At 38.5% G+C, this 19,240-nt stretch overlaps 1 protein-coding gene across 1 annotated transcript in view; it reads left to right on the forward strand.

The window, feature by feature from the left end:
* LOC121417662 (titin-like) overlaps window positions 1–10,581 on the forward strand; it is a 37,063-nt gene extending 26,482 nt beyond the window's left edge. The window contains 4 exon segments of the mRNA XM_041611396.1: window positions 12–1,116; window positions 4,130–4,296; window positions 4,298–8,318; window positions 10,430–10,581. Coding sequence (XP_041467330.1) covers window positions 12–1,116; window positions 4,130–4,296; window positions 4,298–8,318; window positions 10,430–10,566 — 5,430 coding nt within the window. The 3' untranslated portion in view covers window positions 10,567–10,581.
* Window positions 10,582–19,240: the final 8,659 nt, after the last annotated feature.

The following is a 19,240-nucleotide window of genomic DNA, read 5'->3' on the forward strand; positions in this document are numbered from 1 at the left end:
TCTTTCTTCAGATTTTCAAAGAATACTTGATGATGGATGGTGACGTCGCGAGAGAATCCAGCGGCAACGATGATTTTGAAATCATCGGAGGCGATTCTCCCGGATGCAGCAAGTCCGACGGAGACGGTGTGGTGGTCTCAGTTGAGGTTGACACCATTGCTAACGGCGATGACCTGTCAGCCTCCAAGCAACTTGATGGCGAAGAGTCCTCAGAGGTGAATGGTGTAGACCAGGGAGAGGAAGAAGGTGAGATAACCCATGCAAGGATAGGACAGGATGATGTTGAGGACAAGCCTAAGCAGTCTGCAGAGGAATTGATGGAGGAACTTGGCATCACTATGGATAGTGGTGACCAGGAAGATCAGGAGAGTAAGGTTAGTCCAGATGCAGGGGAGGTCATTGAAGAGGATCAGGTTTCAGCAACGACCATGAAGACAGAAGAAGCAAGCGTGTCTCTGGACACTCTTGCAAAGGAAGAGGAGGCTGAGCCCACGACTGAGGCTGATGATGGAAGTCAGGAAAATGGTGTTTCCATTGAGGTAGAGCCTGTTGGCAAGGTAGAAGACACTCCAGAAACGCTAGAAGACAGTACTCCAGAAACACCTGATGACTCTCCTGCAGACACTGATGATGTCACAGAACCTACCCCTAAAGATGAAGTGCCTGAAGAAACTCCAGAAACACAAGAAGACACTCCAGAAACGAAAGAAGACAGTACTCCAGAAACACCAGAAGATTCTCCTGCAGATGCCGATGCTGTTTCTGAACCTTCCCCTGAAGAGGTCACTGAGGATGCCCCTCAAGAGGTTACAGAGGATACTCCCAAAGATGTTACTGAGGACAGTGCTAATGATCTTATAGAGGAAACTCCCAAAGACCCCGCTGAAGACACCCCCAAAGACATTCCAGATACGGAAGAAGATACCAACCAGGACTCGGCCGTTGATGTGAATCTAGACACATCTCAAGACACGTCTCATGATATATCTCAGGATATTAGTTTGGATGTTTCTCTCGACAAACCACAGGAGCTTGGTGAGGATGCACCAGCTTCTCAGGATGATGACCAAACCCTGACAGAACGGAGTTTAGATGAATCCCTCAACTCTGAGGAAGGTAGGTCACCACTTCCTTACAAATCTTTTCAGTCAAATGTTTGATAGTACATAAAATTTTGAAGAGACAGTCTTTCCCCCTTTGCAGCATAAATCCTGGAACCTTCTGCTAATGATGATCTTCCATACTTGAAGGTAAACTTGTCTATAAAGATCGCCAAAGAGGTACAAGACATATATGGTATTTGAGAGTGGGTGGTCTTACTGAACAGGGTCATGTTTATAGTCTTTATAGACTAATGGTCTTTTTATACAGGTAGTCGAGGAAAGCAAGTTTGACTGTACAACATTCATGAAATCCACAAGATTTGAAGTGGTTGTGTTAATATTCTCACGATTTTATCCAAGATCATAATTGTTGTCATCTGTAACAGTTGATTGAGTTCTGGTTGGGTCATACAAATTGTTGGAGCTCATGGTGTAGCTCATTATACCTCAGTCACATTTGCTCTACAGCGGTCGTACTGCGACTCAAAAACAGCCGTTTTAACATTTATTGTACCAGCTACAAATAGGTGGTTTGAATGAAAATGAATAAAATGGCTGTTTTCGATGTGAGTATTGGAAAAGTTTAATGGATTAATTTCTGATGGTCATACGATGCTTGAAAAGATAACTCAGCAATTAATGTCAACACCACGTTAGTAATATTAGATAAGATATCTGACCTAAAGAATCTAAAGAATAGTATGTTACCTTAAAAGAATGTTACAACGTACTGTAGAACAATCTACAGGATTGGTCGTAACATGTAGTAAACCTACTGGAAAAAAAGACGGTGTCAACAATATTTGTATCACCCTTCTCAGAACTCAATATTTCCTTTGAAGAACACAAAACCGACATAGTACTTGAATACCAGTATCAACGCTGATATTCGAACAAGGAAATAAAATACCATATCTCTGGTACGTATAGTTTAATTTCCACGCTTGTGATATTTGATGAATGTTGTCTAGTCAAGACCGAAACTTGAGATCATATTAATGACCATTATGTGAAGTGAAAGTGATGACAAATTTCTATGAATAGGAGTTGCACTTTCAGATGAAGAAGGTGAAGAACCCGTCTCAAATTGTCCGCCTCAGAGCTAGAAAGATACTAGGATGTCCATTGCAGAAGGTCACAAGAGCCCCGTTACACAAAGGTTGTAACCAATGTCGGATACAATCCTGATTGGTCATTGGGTGATTTCAAGTTCAGTGTTGGCCTTCTGGTGTTGGTGTTAAGGTAAATTTTTGCACCATTACAACACCAAATATAAGATGCTCCAGAAAAGTCACACACTAGTTGTTGAGATGTCAATAATGTGATCTGGATCACTTTTACAAAATCTGAATAAGTCTTGGAGCTAGGGGAAGCAATCCAAATTTCAACACCAACACCAGGGCCAACACCGGACTTGAAATCACCCATTGGTTAGTCTGTGTGAATAAAATGTGCATTCAACAATGATGTTGATTGGCCGTGGCAAGTTTTGTGATTGATTGCTCCTGTGTAACAAGGCCCAAAACTTCTTTCCATCTGACCTTTACAATCATTTATTGATATTTCCCCCCATTTCAGTCATGGTGTTAGAATTTCTATTTTCATTATTGGTGGTGGCATGTTAGTCAACTATGTTGTGCTTAGGTTAGTTTGGGAATTTCTAGAAGATTTATTTTAGTTTGTTTGCTAGTTTTAGTTGCAATTTATTTAGTTTGATTTCTGTTTTCATTCCTTCCCAAAATCAAATCTGCACTTAGCTTTTCTTTGGAAGGCATGGCAAGAGGCTGGTTGAAGTGGAGGACACAATAACATGTGTTTAACTAGATTCATTTTTAAACATTCTAGTTGAATATGAAAACATTCTTTTTAAAAAAAGCTCACCGCAACCCTGAACTCCTCTCTTTGTTAACACAATATGTAGTGGAGCTTTTCAAATCCAGCTGCAGAGCTCATTTTGGCCTTGATGAAGAAGCTTAATTTACTTTATGGAAGTGCTTTTACGATGAATGTTTGAAAATACTTCTCCAAGGAAGCACAAAGACACCTCTCAATCAACTTTGCCATGTCTTCATTTGCATAGATGGTTGAATAATCTTTGTTTCATTTTGCATTCAAACCTGCTTTATGTTCCTTTTGTCCCATGATTTGTATTTATGTTTCTTGTTACACAGTAAAGATGTTGTTTTAAATGTTATACATCGCTGTTTACTATAATATAAAAAACAATGCTTAATTTATTTTAAATTATATTGAAAATTAAACTTTGTTATTTGAGAATTTAAACACTTGTTTAAAACTTTTAAACAACTCCTGACACGTTCATATTGTAAACAGTGTTGTATAAAAACTTTAAAAAGCATTTTTAGTCTGTATGTCCTTGTCATTATCTTGTCTTGTCCTTTTTGTTTCCTGTGCAATTTCTTTAACACAAAAGTAACAAGGGGAAGTCAGTTAAGAGCTACTAACTTTAAAAGCTCATTTTGCCTCAAAGCAGCAGTAGAAGCGAAAGTTACATAAATTTTGCTGCTTTCTAGTTCTGTCATCCTTTCTATGCTGAATTATTATTTTCGAAATTTTATTTGAGCATTGGGAAGAAATATGCAGGGAATAGGGTACACACTAAATCAAGATAGAATATTGAAAGGTTTGACATGCACTGCACTGGAATTGTGTCAACTCAATATCAATTTCAGTCTGTTTCAATCATGAAAGTTGTCCGCACTGACAAGCTGTTTTTCTCCGACAATTACCATATTTAGAGGCCAGTGCTTCTTAGCCAATCAAATCAAGGATTTCATTAAAATTGTCAGCGCTGACAACTCTTATGAAACACCCACTAGTTCTTGTGGTCTGTCATTGGTCCTGTTGGGGTCCCATTGTCATGATCTGGATGTGAAGAATCTTTCTTCCAAATGGGTTCGGAGGGTGAAACAGATGTAGTCCTTTTGTGACTAGACCAAATCTTTGTTGGGTCTGCTATAAGTAGCTGACCCTAGTGATTAGTTAACATGACATTGTTGTTACAGTGACTCCACAGCAAGGAGATGAAACTCAGAATGACCCAGAACCAGATCCGGGAGAAGGGGAAGGAGAACCATCTGCTGCACCAACACCTGATGAACCAACAGGAGAACCTGAAAAGGAAGAAGAAGAAAAGGAACCTGCTGAACAAGAAACACCACTTGAAGAAGTGCCAGCTGAGGAACAGACACCAGCTGAAGCAGAAACACCGGCAGAACAAGCACCATCTGAAGAAGAGACACAAGCTGAAGAACCAGCACCAGTGGTGGAAGCAACACCTGCTGAAGAAGAAACACCAGCTGAAGAGACACCTGCTGAAGAGACACCGACTAATGAAGAAGAAACACAAGCTGAAGGAGACACCAGTTGAAGAGACACCAGCCGAAGAACCAACATCAGCTGAAGAAGAGACACAAACTGAAGAAGCAACACCAGCTGTGGAAGAAACACCTGCTGAAGAAAAAACACCGGTGGAAGCACCTGCTGAAGAGACACCAGCTGAAGAAGAAACACAACCTGAAGAAGAGACACAAACTGAAGTAGCAACACCAGCTGTGGAAGAAACACCAACTGAAGAAGAAACACCAGCTGAAGAGGCACCAGCTGAAGAAGAAACACAAGCTGAAGAAGAGACACAAACTGAAGAAGCAACACCAGCTGTGGAAGAAACACCTGCTGAAGAAGAAACACCGGCAGAAGCACCTGCTGAAGAGACACCAGCTGAAGAAGAAACACCAGCTGAAGAAGAGACACAAACTGAAGTAGCAACGCCAGCTGTGGAAGAAATACCAACTGAAGAAGAAACACCGGCAGAAGCACCTGCTGAAGAGACACCAGCTAAAGAAGAAACACAAGCTGAAGAAGAGACACAAACTGAAGAAGCAACACCATCTGTGGCAGAAACACCTGCTGAAGAAGAAACACCAGCTGAAGAGACACCAGCTGAAGAAGAAACACAAGCTGAAGAAGAGACACAAACTGAAGAAGCAACACCAGCTGTGGAAGAAACACCTGCTGAAGATGAAACACCAGCTGAAGAGACACCTGCTGAAGAGACACCAGCTGAAGAAGCAACACAAGCTGAAGAAGAGACACAAACTGAAGAAGCAACACCAGCTGAGGAAGAAACACCAGCTGAAGAAGAAACACCAGCTGAAGAGACACCAGCTGAAGAAGAAACACCAGCTGAAGAAGAGACACAAACTGAAGAAGCAACACCATCTGTGGAAGAAACACCTACTGAAGATGAAACACCAGCTGAAGAGACACCTGCTGAAGAGACACAAGCTACAAAAGAGACGCCTGCTGAAGAAGAAACACCTGCTGAAGAGACACCAGCCAAAGAACCAACATCAGCTGAACAAGAGACACAAATTGGAGAAGCAACACCAGCTGTGGAAGAAACACCTGCTGAAGAAGAAACACCAGTTGAAGAGACACCTACTAAAGATGAAACACCAGCTGAAGAGACACCAGCTGAAGAGACACCAGCTGAAGAAGACATACAAGCTGAAGAAGAAACAAAAACTGAAGAATCAACACTAGCAGTGGAAGAAACACCTGCTGAAGAAGAAACACTGGCTGAAGATGCAACGCCAGCTGTGGAAGAAACACCTGCTGAAGAAGACACACCGGCTGAAGAGACACCTGAAGAAGAGAAACCAGCTGAAGAAGAGAAACCAGCTGAAGAAGAGACACGAGCTGAAGAACAAACACCAGCAGAAGAAGAGATACCAGCCGAAGAACCCACACCAACAGAAGAACCAACTCCAGATGTGGATGAAACACCTGTTGAAGAAGTGATACTGGCTGCAGAGGCACCAGCTGAAGAAGCAACACCAGCAGAAGAAGCAACACCAGCAGAAGAAGAGACACCAGCTGCAGAAGAGACACAAGCTGAAGAAGCAACACCAGCTGAAGAAACCCCTGCTGAAGAGACACCAGCTGAAGAAGAAAAACTTGCTGAAGAAGAAACACCGGCTGAAGAGACACCAGCCGAAGAACCGACGCCAGCTGTGGAAGAAACACCGGCCGAAGAAGAGACACCAGCTGAAGAAGCACCACCAGCCGAAGAACCAACACCAGCTGTGGAAGAGAAACCAGCTGAAGAAGATAAACCAGCCGAAGAACCAACGCCAGCTGTGGAAGAAGCACCAGTTGAAGAGACACCAGCTGAAGTAGAGACACCAGCTGCAGAACCAACACAGGCTGAAGAAGAAAAACATGCTGAAAAAGAGACACCAGCTGAAGAAGAATCAAATTCTGAGGAAGTGGTTGAGAAGAGGGTGTCCGCCTCAGACTTGGTTGAAGAGTTTGGACTGACATTAGATGAGGGTGATCAGACTGTATCAGTATTTGGTCAGGAAACTGAAAACAAATCTGGTGATGAAATGGTGGAGGAAGAAAAAGTTGTTCCCACGACACAAAATCCAGAGGAAGCAGATATCAGATTAGACTTTTTGTGTAGCACAGAGGAAGCTGAAGTTACAGAGAAAGGTGCTGAGGAAATTGAAACAGAGGATGTTGTGGATGGGGTAAATAAGGATGAAGAAGCAAATACATTGGATGTCTCTCCCACAGGAGATGAGGGTGTTTCAACGGAACAAGCAGAAGAAGTTGATGCCAATGAAGAACAAGAAGCTGCTAAAGATGTAGAAGAAGATTCATCACCTGTGACCCAGGAGGCTGATAGTGTAGTAGAGGAAGAATCAGACAATGTTCCAACAGCTGTTGAGACTAAGGTAGAAAAATTGAGCGAGGAAACAAATGAGACAGAGGAGAAAGAGGATGAGACAGTGGAGGGATTACCTAAGGAAGCACCAGAAATTATTGACACTAGTGAAGATGCTATTGTGGACAAAGAGGCTGGTGATGATGAAGTGAAAGAGGATACTAACCAGGCAGTGGAGGAAATGGCCACAGAAGTACAGGAGGTGATTGAAGACTCAGAGAGGGAAGAACTCACAGAAGATGTTGAAGCATGTCCTGAAGATTCACCAGATGATGGGGACAAAGCAGTTAGTGAAGAAGTAGTGGAGGATGATTCAGAACAAGTAGAAGTTATTGTTGGAGAAGCTGAACAAGCAAAAGAGGAAATTATTCAGGCACCAGAGGAATCAGCCACAGAAGAACATGAGGTGGTTGAAGAGCCAGTGAGGGAAGAACCCACGGAAGATGTTGAAGCATGTCCTGAAGATTCACCAGATGATGGGGACAAAGTAGTTAGTGAAGAAGTAGTGGAGGATGATTCAGAACAAGTAGAAGTTATTGTTGGAGAAGCTGAACAAGCAAAAGAGGAAATTATTCAGGCACCAGAGGAATCAGCCACAGAAGAACATGAGGTGGTTGAAGAGCCAGTGAGGGAAGAACCCACGGAAGATGTTGAAGCATGTCCTGAAGATTCACCTGATGATGGGGACAAAGTTGTTACTGAAGAAGCAGTGGATGGTGATTCAGAACAAGAAGAAGTTCTTGTTGATGAAGCAGAACAACCAGAAGAGGAAACATTAAATGATGATGTTTGCCAAGATGCCTCCGAGGATACAAGTGCTGAGGCAGTTACTGAAGAGGTGAAAGTGACGGACACGGAAGAGGCCACTGAGACACCATTACCTGAAAAGGAAGATGTTACAGAAGTTGTTGAAGAAACTGTTGTGGAAACTGTTGAACTGGAAACAGAAGCCACATTATCACAAGACATAGAGAAGGAAGTGGTTATTGATACAGACATTGCAACAGAGGATGTTGAAATTAAAGAGCCTGCAGAGGAACTGAAACAAGATGTTCCAGATGAGGCAGACCAAGCGGTGGTAGAGCAGGAAGTTGTAGAAGAAATAACCGAGGAGGTGAGCCAGACTGAAGTAATAAAACAAGAGGTTGGAACAGAAACAGAACAGCTGCCACCGTCAGAAGAAAGTGAAGAGGTGGCTGAAGTGATCCCTGTGGAACCCCAGGAAGAACCTAAGGAGGAATCTAAGGAGGAGCCACAGACTGAAGAGCCAAAGACAGAATCAGCGGAAGAAACCAAAGAAGTACCAGAAGAGCCTGTTGAGGAACCTCCAAAGGATGCACCAGTCAATGGTGTTTCTGAAGATACTGTCTTCAATGGGGTACTTCTTAATGGACATGGCGGTGGCCATCTTACCAATGGACATCATGTACCTGAAGACGACCACTTGACCAATGGTGATGAAGGTGAGTCTTGAGAAGGTTTTGTTTTTTATTGAAAATGAGCTAGTCTGGTTTTTCAATTGTGAGATTAAATTCTGCTTCATAACACAGAGAAGCATGGCAATGGTAAGTGCCACCAACCCCTCCCCCTCAATAAAAAAATATGAGAGATGGTAAAAGGGATATATTACAAACACTTTCGAGTTTACCTTTTAATAATGCTCCGAATGAAACAGTTCAAAATGAAAATATACATTTTTTTTAAAGACAGAGTTAGTCTGTATTATTGTTGGTAAAGTGGTTTTGACTGAAGGAAAATTTTGTTGAAAATCCTGATATTTGGTAGAGTGCACAAATATATATGTTTTTTTTAGGGGTGGGGGAGACAGATGATAAAAATTTTGTTGTGTCAGCATACCACTGGTAAACCGAATAGCAGCTCACATTCAGAAAACCAGACTAGCTTCAATGTAGATATGATATCGATCTTAGGTAACGCTCTCAATGAATCAAATAATTTTTATGAAATCGGTTGTTCCAAAATCACTTAAGCTCCTACCACTTTAGGAATTTAGTTAAAGATTTGGAATAAGGGTTTCTAGTATCTCCCTTCCTCCTGGAATTTATATTATACCTTCCCTCACTCATTAGTTTCCATCCTTGTTTCACTCTTTTCTTCATTCGTTCGTTCGTTTAATCATCAAGAAAATCATACCCCCATGCAACGTGTTGCATGCATAGACTATAGGCTTTAGGATTATATGACTTAGTAAATTTTCTTGTGATCATGATCGTAGGCATGCCAATACGCAAAATCATAGTTCCTTGTAAAACTTGATTATAATATATCATTGAAGAATGATATAGATAGATCTCCTGTTTTTGCTGATTTTAGAGGCATGTCTTCAGTAGAACAGATCCATATAGTCTCAGCAAAAAGTAGACCAGATTCATATAGTTTTCAGAAAAAAAAGTAGACCAATTCCAGCAACTAATAGCTAATTTTGAATTATGGTGAAAACCCCCTCCCCCATTACTAGAGTATTGTGAATGACAATTATCCACAAGACACTGGATTTCTATCTTTTGTATTGATAACATTTTCCACCATTTCCTAATACTCCTTCTAATTCAAACAATTTTTGGCAAATACAAAGTTTTAAATGCAATAGAATATTGAAAAGCACTGTTTTTGCAAATTCCATGCCCAAAAATATGACATTGATGTTCCTATACTTGTCTATAATATTATATTTCGAGATTTTTATTAATAATTTTACTAAAAGTCATTAGACAAGACTTAAGAGCTCGATCCACTTTACAAATTTATCAGTGGTACGATGGTAGTGTAGGAAAATTTGAACCTTAATGTCCACCTGTATTTACCGTCATAGGAAATCATTAGAGGATATAGAGGAAATATAGAATAATTATGGAAAATTGCTGATACGAATAGATAGCCGGATAACCTAGATTCTGAATAATTAATCTGTTGTCCATTTACCATGGTAATAATGTTTTTTTGATCATGTTATTTGTCAGATCATGTATGTTTTGTTGGGGTGGAATTCATCATTTATTGATACATATGGGTGAGGGGGGAGTTAACGCTCTTCAAACTTTCCTGTTAAAAATTCCCCTACATGTTACGTCATCTAATTTTATACCAAAATCAAACAATTTTTGTGTGAATCTACACTCTCAGCATTTCTTAATTAACCTGTATAAGTACAAATGCTTATTGTCTTATAATTAATACTATAACCCTGAGTATGGTTGGTTGTTTTTGAAGCACACCATTTCCAGCCACACTACTTGTAGTATCAATACTACCATATATTAGCACCAATAAATGGCTTTTATGAGATAGATGTATCTAGAATTTAGTGGCGCTAACTTTGAGCAAGGATATTTGGAAAGTGTTAACTCTCCCCAATATGTCTATGTAATTTGGTGTTTCATGGTATGGCTATGTTCACACGGTCAACTAACATGGGTATGTTGTTTGTTTTTCTTGTTTCTAACCTGTCCTGTTCACCCCTCATCAACACTGTCCCTCCTCCCGACCACCCCCATCACCCCCACGTCATTTAATGGAACAACCCACCCCTACATCATTCAATGGAACAACCCAGTTCCAGAGATCGTTAGTCCGACCAGTCCTAAACCACTACGAGAGAGACTGCTGTCGTGGGAGGCTCTAGCTAAAGGTACCACCAATCCCACCATGCATTGTGCATGCATGTCTGGCGCCCTCTATATGCAGTGTTAGGCCAACATAGTTCGATTCTGACACACTATTGTCAATGCAAACTTGCCAATTTGTTTTTAAGATTTCTGTCAATGAACTTTTGAGCTGTGAAGTGTGATGCTATGGTGACGACGGGAACCATTATATATATGGTCTAAAGACCCTTTTATGACTTCTGATCGAACGCAAGTTGGCTCAACTCTTCATATAAGGTGGCTCTGAAATGGGCTCGTTCAGCCATTATATCAAATACCCATTTTACCCCAATATTAATAGTTGCATGCCCACTGACCAACAAGAACTTTGCAGTTCTGTTCAATAGGCATATCTTCTTGCATGTTAAAACCAATGAAGTCAGGTTTAACTTGGACCATGGTCTAACTCTGTGCTAAAAGTATGGAAAGCCCAAAATGTCAAAATTTTCCTCACATTGTATTTTTCTTATAATGCTTACTGTACTCTTTCCAAATTAATGAATGGGAAAGAAAGCTATCTTATTTATTCTTTGGAAACAGTTAAGAATTATTTGAGAGGAAAAAGTGAGCTGATTCATCGAAATCCTACTGTTAGAAATTTATGCCACGATTGGCTATCCATAGTTAAACCACAACTTAAACCAGAGTTTGAATTAAACCCGCCTTCAGAATATGAGCCTGTGTGTATATAAGGGTCATCCATATGCAATGTGCAGTGTTTGTGTATTTTGCATGCTATTTTACTTTTCCTCTTTAAAACAATTGTAACAAGATTAATTTATAGGATATAAAATTATAAATTGCATGTTATTACTGAGCACAGTCTATTTTATTTCATTATTAGTGAAATGAAAACTGTATCTCATGCTGTGCATTTATTTTTTTTTTTTGCATGATTTTTTTTATTTGAATTAGAATGCTATGCATAAAAAGCTCTGTGCACATCATGCCCCTTGCCTTTGAAATAATTATTTATATCAGTTTATTGTTACTTTTTACTCTTTATAGACGTCATTTATACATCAGATCTATCACATGTACTTCTTTATCATGTTTATGAATATGTCATTAGTTATGTTTACTTTACAAACTATGCTTTGTATACAGTTTGGTGCACATTCTATAATCTTTCTTTTGAAAATGTCAGTTTATTGTTGCATTTTATTCTTTACATTCCATCCATTCATCAAAATTTATCACACACTTGTTTAAAAGCCAATAGCTGTGTCTGCTCTACAATATTGTATATTGTTTTTTTTTACAATCTGTCCCCCTTGTTTTAGATAGGCCTATATGTCAGTTTATTGTTGCTTTTTATAATTCCCAAGTTCCATTGATTCATCACAATTTATCACATACTTGTTTATAAGCCTATAGTTTTTATGTACTTTTCATTACTTGTACTTGCTCTTTTCGATTTCTATTATAATCAAAAGTTATTGTGATTTTCATTTTCCATCTGTTCACATAGTATATAAATATACTAGACTTTGAGTAAGTATAGCGGGAATTATTCATCCGAGGTTGGACTGGCATTACTATTTTTCCCGAGGGGTGAAGCCCCGAGGGGAAAATAGTAATTTTGCCAGTACAACCGAGGATAAATAATTCCTTCTATACTTTCGAAATAAAGGCCTGGTATATTTGTTTTATATCCTACATTTAATAACTAAGGTAGAACAATAGTTTATCTACTCTTGTACACGTAGTTCATCTTTTCCTAATCTGAACTTAAATATAGATAACGCGCTGCGCAGGCTGATCTACCTTTTCCGAAACCATGCGCTCAGCGGAATGCGGATTTGTGCCCGCGCCGTCCCTTCACGGGACTTACCCGATAGAGTAAACTCGCTGACCGGTGCGCCCAAGAAATTGCATGATCTGTGACGTCAATGATGGAATAGTCGACTATTCCATCATTGACGTCACGGAATAGCACATTTTCTTCGGTGGGCGTTTCATTTTCGACATCATCGCAAAATAGTGAGAACATGTTTGGTCACATGATGCTATTTAAACCAATCAGCATACAGGATTTAATTTATGTAGGACATAATGCATTATATGAGCTAGTAGCAGAAGGATGTGAGTATGTGTTGATTCATTCCATGACCTGATTGTCAGGCAGTAGTCTGGCTGAATTGACCATAAACATAAACCTATATTTTTGTAGTATTCGTACTTCACAATTGACTATTTTTTGATACCGGTAGTCGCATTCATGCATTGTAGCTCTAGATAAAGCACTTTTGCCATGTGACAAAACGATTTAAAAGAGAATTTTTAGATGAAAAAGCAACACATTTTAATAGTGAAGCTACTGTAAACCAGTAAAGAGGTACATATTTGCATAGTGCATAGTGCCCCCTAATCGATGACCCTTTTTTATGTATTTATTTATTTTGTAGAAATAAATTGAATACAATTACCAGGGTAATAATAAGCAGGAAAGCACTTTTAGCCGTATATGAGAAAAGCGTTATATAAAAACTAGCTATTACTGTTCAATTTTTTGCTTGTTAAAGTTTTGATGGGAAAGTTCTTCCAGAAATCTTCGTGACCTATGACCAATTTTTTTTTTTAGTTGTCAGACAATTGGGCACTTTGCGGACATTCATAATGACGATGGAGCTTCACAGGTTTATTATTATTGAATGGATTTCTGTTTTACCATACGATGTATGAAATTCAGTATTTGAAGAAGCACAACACTATTCAGGAAATGACCATTATTCCCACTTCTGACACAAGATGGCGCTAGACAGGTTTTGCAGCCATTTCTGTTTATAATAGAACGGCAGAGAATCAACATCCTTCTTTTCTCCTTTCTTTTTAATACCATGGACCCTAGGTCCATGTTGATACTAGCGATACACTGTAAAAACTGTGGTGTTAAAACTGACACCAATTGGTGTTAATAGAGGACCACACCCTGAGGTGTTAAAATTACACCCTAAAGATTGAACATAACACCAAAGAGTGTAAATGTAACAACCAAAGGTGTTGTAATAACACCTATAGGTGTAAAACTAACACCACCAATCTAACACCGGTGTAAAATAACTGGTGTGGTCTTCTATGTACACCGATTAACACCACAGTTTTTGCTGTGTACTAGGAGCATGTAATAGCTGATGAATTACTCCTGAGATTTGAAATGTTCATATGTTTTTGTACAGAAGGTGCCCACGCCCAACTACACACGGTGCTAAAAGTTCCTGTAAATTGCTTTCACATTGCCAAAATACCTGCGACCTTGGAAAAATCCCTGCGAATGATCTCGTAATTTTGACAAGTACCTACTGTTTAGTGGGTATTTTCTTTAGGGGAGATTACGAATAATTTGCTTTCACATTGCCATTATTACCTGGTATTTTCTAATTGGGGTTAATTTGTTATCAGAAAATACCTGGAATTGACGAAATTCTAGGCGGTCTGAAACCACCTACTGTAGAACATAAATGCCATGTACAAAGTGAGTTCGAAGAGAATCCGATAGAATGACCACCCAAGTTAATGTACAAAAGTACTGCAAATAATAAAGTGTGCCAAAAAGGTGTCATTGCTTAGAAATTAGCCAATTAGTGGCATATCAGCCAGGTAGCTCAATGTTCCAAGCAAAAATGAGACACTGTCCCACACATGCTTATCTGCCTATTAGTGCGATTGTTTTTCAGCTTAGATTTCATGATTGCACAAAGTTAGATTTCTAATTGTAAATATACCAGATCCAGGGAGATACATGTTTTGTGGCTATGGCAATTGAATTTCTAAAAAACTTTCTAGTGAAGTCGTTATGTTTACTTGAAAACCAAGCTACATGATATTGCATGCAAAACTCTCGTTCTTTATATATCGTTGCGGGTTTAATTTCACTTTAATTTGTGAAAAACATGTTTTTCCGTTTTTGAAAACAAAAAGCCACAACAAATATTGATGCCAAAATAATGTAAATAGAGACATCCATGTTTACATTTCCTAGTTTGAGAAACATTTAGGCCTGACATGTCAATTAGTAGTGACAGAAATGCTGAAGGTGTCTCGCACGTAAAACATTCCCCATAGACTTGTGTGTTAAAATGGCACTTTTGAAAAATTCATAGAAAATAAATATGTGAAAGTAGGGGGTCGAATGGCTAGGATATATATCTGACATTCCATATCTGACCAAAGAAGGGTACTGTAGCCAGATCATTTTAAAAATAAATCGCCATTTATGAAGATAACTGATGGGATCAAATTTATCAACTCAAACAGTAAAATAGTCCTAATTCCTCCGCCAGTCAAAAAATAGTTCCTAAGTCATTGATATATACCTTTCCTATTTGGACAAAAGAAATTCAGCAGTTACCATTTCTAGAATCAGTGTTAGATTTTCAATTATATTTGTACACTTTTGTCAGTCATTATTGCCTGGGACGTTAGCGTCACCATCTGAAACGACTTGAACATCAGACCTTCAAACTCTGTATCAATTTTGCCAACTCCCCCATGTAGCTGGAATTACAGGCGCACACCTCAATGCCCGAGTTTTTCTTTTCACTTGCTCAGTTTTACAAATTTTTGATTATTTGTTGACGTGTATGAACTGGGGAAATCCCCTTAACACCGCATCAAATTCTTTCCATTGTAGAATTACATTTATCCCATTTTGTTATTACTTTTTTCAATGGGTAAGAAATGATGCATGATAAGTTCACAGTCAGCCTGTTATCTGTTTACTGCAGTCTTGACATTAGTCTGCAGAAGCAGACCTTTGGTTTCCATATACTGCGTAATGAAGAGTCTGAAAGAAGAGACTAGATTCACTCATTACATTGTGGCTATTGATTTGATGCAGACGCAGAGTTTGGGGGTTTAGTCTCCACCCCAGACATGGTATTATTTGTTAGTGCTAAATTAGAGTCTAGGCTTAAGACTAACCATGATACTAGTTTATCCCCTCAAATCATGGTATATTAGAAATATATCCCTGCTGAAGCGTGACACCTCATGGAATAGTCATTACTATGTCATCACCGTGTCATTAGTTTCTATAATCATCTTTCAGTGCATTCACACTGCACAAATCTCTGCACAATTATGCAGGAATCATCTTGCTATGGTGTAGAAGCCCTATACCTCAATAACAGTGAATAATTGGTTTTTTGTTAGTCTGAATGCCACGTAGAAACAGATATTTACATAATGTACAATGCATAATTTAGTATCACTTCGGAGATAATCAAGGAGAAAAATCCCGAGTCCTAGACTCCTAGTGCAGAAACATGTTTCCCCATCGCACAAATTTGCGCAATTAATAAAGACTTTCGAACCCTATAACCAATACATGATTGTATGTACATGTACTTTATCTCAAGCATGCCCTGAAATACATTTCGAACTGCAATTCTATCCCAGAAAAAGTTGATAAATTCAGCCAAAGTGAAAAATTACCCAACCTAAAGATATGGCAGGCTCATTTAAGATTATTGATTGCTATTCATGTGTTTCTACTTGATTTTACCTCAGCTGAAGGCTTGATTAATGATAAGGAAAAGGCTGATGCTTTCATGATAAGATTTCTTGGGAGATATTTTTCTGCTGTAATAGATGCTGGTTGACATTCATTCTAGACCAGTAGATCCTCAAAGTATTAGACATAAGGATTTGGAGAGTTTCGGGACCCCATTCTCTTCTACTAGCTTAAAGGTGAAGTCCACCCCAGAAAATTGTTGATATGAATCCATAGAGAAAAATCAAACTAGCACTATGCTGAAAATTTCATTCGAATCGGATGTAAAATAAAAAACCTATTTCAATTTTAAGTTTCACATATTTGTATCTGCACAACCCAGTAATATGCAATTGAGAGAGTGGATGATGCCCTCCACTCCCTATTTCTCTTGATTTTTATTGTTTGAATTATACAATATTCAAGTTTTTACAAATTTGGCAATAAGAACCAACTTGACTTAACAATAAGCTGTTTAAATAATGATAATTCCACATGTACAGGGAGGAATGAATTTTGTTTCACATGGCAATGTGGAGAATATTACAATATTTCATATTTTAAATGATAAAATACAAAAATATTAGTGAGTGGGTGTGAAATTAAGCAAAACTTTAAAATGTCATAACTTTTTTATTTTACATCCGATTTTGAAGAAATTGTCCGTGTTATGCTTATTGTATTTTCCTCCTTATATTCAAATTAACTCTTTGTTGGGTGGGACTTGTCCTTTAAATTAGTTTAGTAGAAACCAGTTGAGTGTGTAATAGGAACACTCAAAATGTTCCTCAAAGCAAACAAGACCGCTGAAAGACCTTTGAAAGACCATTAATTTAGGTTGATCTTTCAGAGGTCTCTCGATGAACCTACAAATCTTTGGGTGTGGTTTTCTTGACTGATTTGCCCTGTTGAATTAGTTTAAAGGTAGGTTAGGACACAACCATTTTTCGGGGAGCGATCTTCGCACAGAAGTACACGAGCGTGTGCATGCTAGGCGCGCTACTCTGCACACACTTCTTGACCAAGTACTATTATCAACAGTTATCAGATTTGGTGTTGTAGCGGGTAGGACATGTAGAAATCAATCTTGTTTTGAGAGCTGATAGTGCTCTGCTGCCCTCTTGTGCTGTAAAACCATATAGTTGTCCAGGCAGAGTCTGTTTTTACAGACCAATTTTGAATGAGAAAAAGAGGGCGTAGTGAAGATTTATTTCCAATTGGTCCAATGCAGGTTCGTTAAATTGCCAATTTGTCTACCATCATTTGGTCTACCATCATTTGGTCTACCATAAGTGAGGGTCCACTATCTACATGGTCTGATCGCCATTTTGTCCACTCACAATTTCGTCTAATAACCAGTTGGTCCAATAGCCAATTAGTACATACACCATTTGGTCTAATTGGGCTTTAAAGGGGAAGTTCACCCTGACAAAAAATTTATTGTAAAAATAGCAGAAAAAATGATAAAAAACATTGCCGAAGGTTTGAGAAAAATTCATCAAATAATTAAAAAGTTATTAGAATTTCAATTATTTGATTTGTGACGTCATATGCGAGCAGCATTCCTACATAGCGAATGATAAAAAATCAATGAAATGTCATTTTCTCAGAAAATTGAAAACGGTTTTCACTGTACCTTTTGTATATCAATAGACAAATCACTTCACACCCGATCATGAATAGAAAACAAAATTAAGTCATCAGGAACCATACAAAATTTGAAATTCATGCATTTTATATTACATAACACATGGGGCAGCTGCTCGTTTATGACGTCACAAATCCATAATTTCTTACTCTTTAACGGATTTTTCTCAAACCTTCACCAATATTTTTTACTATTTTTTCTGCTATTTTTACAACAATGTTTGAAGTTATCATTGTTTGCAAATGCATGTAAGAAAGGAGATTTAGAACTCTTTAAAAAAATTCTATAGTAAAATGCTCAAACTCTGTATAATTGTGTCCAACCTTGTCTGTACTGACCACAAAGAAACGTTGTATTGCTAACAGTGCACTAACAGAGGCCCTGTTACAGTTGGTAATGTGGCGGCGTTGCCTATAATGATACAACAATGCCTTGCTTAACATTGAAATAAATGTTTTGATTTCACAAGACTGAGCTTATACTGTTAATGCTCTGTTAGCCTAACAATGTTTCTGTGTGGTTTGCACAGGTCTGTTATTGAATTCATCTAGTTTTACTTCCTTATATGCCAAGTTTTTTTAGCATGATATGAGTTTCACCGAGATCTACAGGTTTGTTTGTTTTGTTTTTTACCCAGAGCTCACTTCAGGACTTTTTTCTTCACTATTTGAAAAAAAAATATCATGGGGGGGTGTTGCCCCTGCCCCATGCTTTTCCTCCAGTCAGCTTTCTTGTGTCAGTGCCGTGTTAGTTTGTCCTGCATACTCTTCACTCAAGGAATGTGGTCTGAATATTCAGCCTAAAGTCTCTGCCATTGACTTGTGTGCAGGAGGTCCCTCTTGTGTTTGTGCTAGTCTCAAGTGAAGACCCACTTGTTGATCAGAACTTAATCAGAGTTTGTGTCTCCAAACTAGTACCTTATTAATGGTACATGTTGCATATGTCCATGATATAAACATGGAGATACCAGCTCCATGATATAAAGGTTTATTTGCCCATTTCAGTGATATAACCAACCTTTGTTCATTAGTTTTAATTAAACAAAGAATGGAAAACTAAACAATCCTCACAAAAGTTTTTAGTTGGGTAACCTTGTAAACAAAACAAATGTAGCATGAAGTTTGAAGTGAAGAAGGGAACAAATACAGCACTTACGAAAATAGGGTTGTTTTTTTCTTTATTAGTATTCATTTACACTGGAAAAACATTGGTGGGGTGTCAGGGTGATATACGCTTCATCTGATGATTTTCCACACAATGCAAATTGGGCTTGTCTGGGTTCTCCATACATTTGTAGTGATTCACACTGGGGAAAACGGGGATGTAGATATTTTTCTCCTGATGGGTTTTCATAGTGTAAATGAGCCTTGTTTTGTTTCTTACCATTTACACTGGGGAAAAATGGATGGAGATTTTTTTTTCCTTTTAAATGATTTTTTTTACAGTGTAAATGTCTTTTGTCTTTTCACTATAAGTACCCTTTTACACTTGATAAATGGATCTATACATTTCCTTCCCAAGCTTGTCTTGTTCATTTTGGTGTCCTCTGTTATGTGTACTGGTAATTTAGACATTTCT

This window comes from Lytechinus variegatus, chromosome 6, assembly GCF_018143015.1.
Source record: "Lytechinus variegatus isolate NC3 chromosome 6, Lvar_3.0, whole genome shotgun sequence".
NCBI lineage: Eukaryota > Metazoa > Echinodermata > Echinoidea > Temnopleuroida > Toxopneustidae > Lytechinus > Lytechinus variegatus.